The 390-nt window shown below is 69.2% G+C and overlaps 1 protein-coding gene across 1 annotated transcript in view; it reads left to right on the forward strand.

The window, feature by feature from the left end:
• The first annotated feature begins 12 nt into the window (after positions 1 to 12).
• The window catches only part of DLX5 (distal-less homeobox 5), a 1414-nt gene continuing 1036 nt past the window's right edge, over positions 13 to 390 (forward strand). Inside the window, exon 1 of the mRNA XM_014312137.1 lies at positions 13 to 305. Coding sequence (XP_014167612.1) covers positions 150 to 305 — 156 coding nt within the window. The 5' untranslated portion in view covers positions 13 to 149. The remainder of the gene's footprint in view (positions 306 to 390) is intronic.

Consider the following 390-nt stretch of genomic DNA (forward strand, 5'->3'; position numbering starts at 1 on the left):
TGCCCAGCCCGGCCCGGCCCGGCCCGGCCCGCGGGCGGGATGCCGCCCCGGCGGCGCGGAGCGGAGCCTGTCCCGAACTTAACAAGTCTGCGTCTCTCTCCCGCTCTTGCGCCCGTGCAGAGAAGGAGGTGGCGGAACCCGAGGTGCGGATGGTGAACGGCAAACCAAAGAAAGTGCGCAAACCCCGGACTATTTATTCCAGCTTCCAGCTGGCAGCGTTGCAGAGGAGGTTTCAGAAGACCCAGTACCTCGCCCTGCCCGAGCGGGCCGAGCTGGCAGCCTCCCTGGGACTCTCGCAAACACAGGTACGGCGAGCGGCTCGGCTCGGCTCTGCCCGGCCCGGTGGGTCCAGAGCCCAGGCTCACCCCGGCGCGGCGAGAAGGGCTGGAT

The sequence above is a fragment of the Geospiza fortis genome, unplaced genomic scaffold, assembly GCF_000277835.1.
Source record: "Geospiza fortis unplaced genomic scaffold, GeoFor_1.0 scaffold138, whole genome shotgun sequence".
NCBI lineage: Eukaryota > Metazoa > Chordata > Aves > Passeriformes > Thraupidae > Geospiza > Geospiza fortis.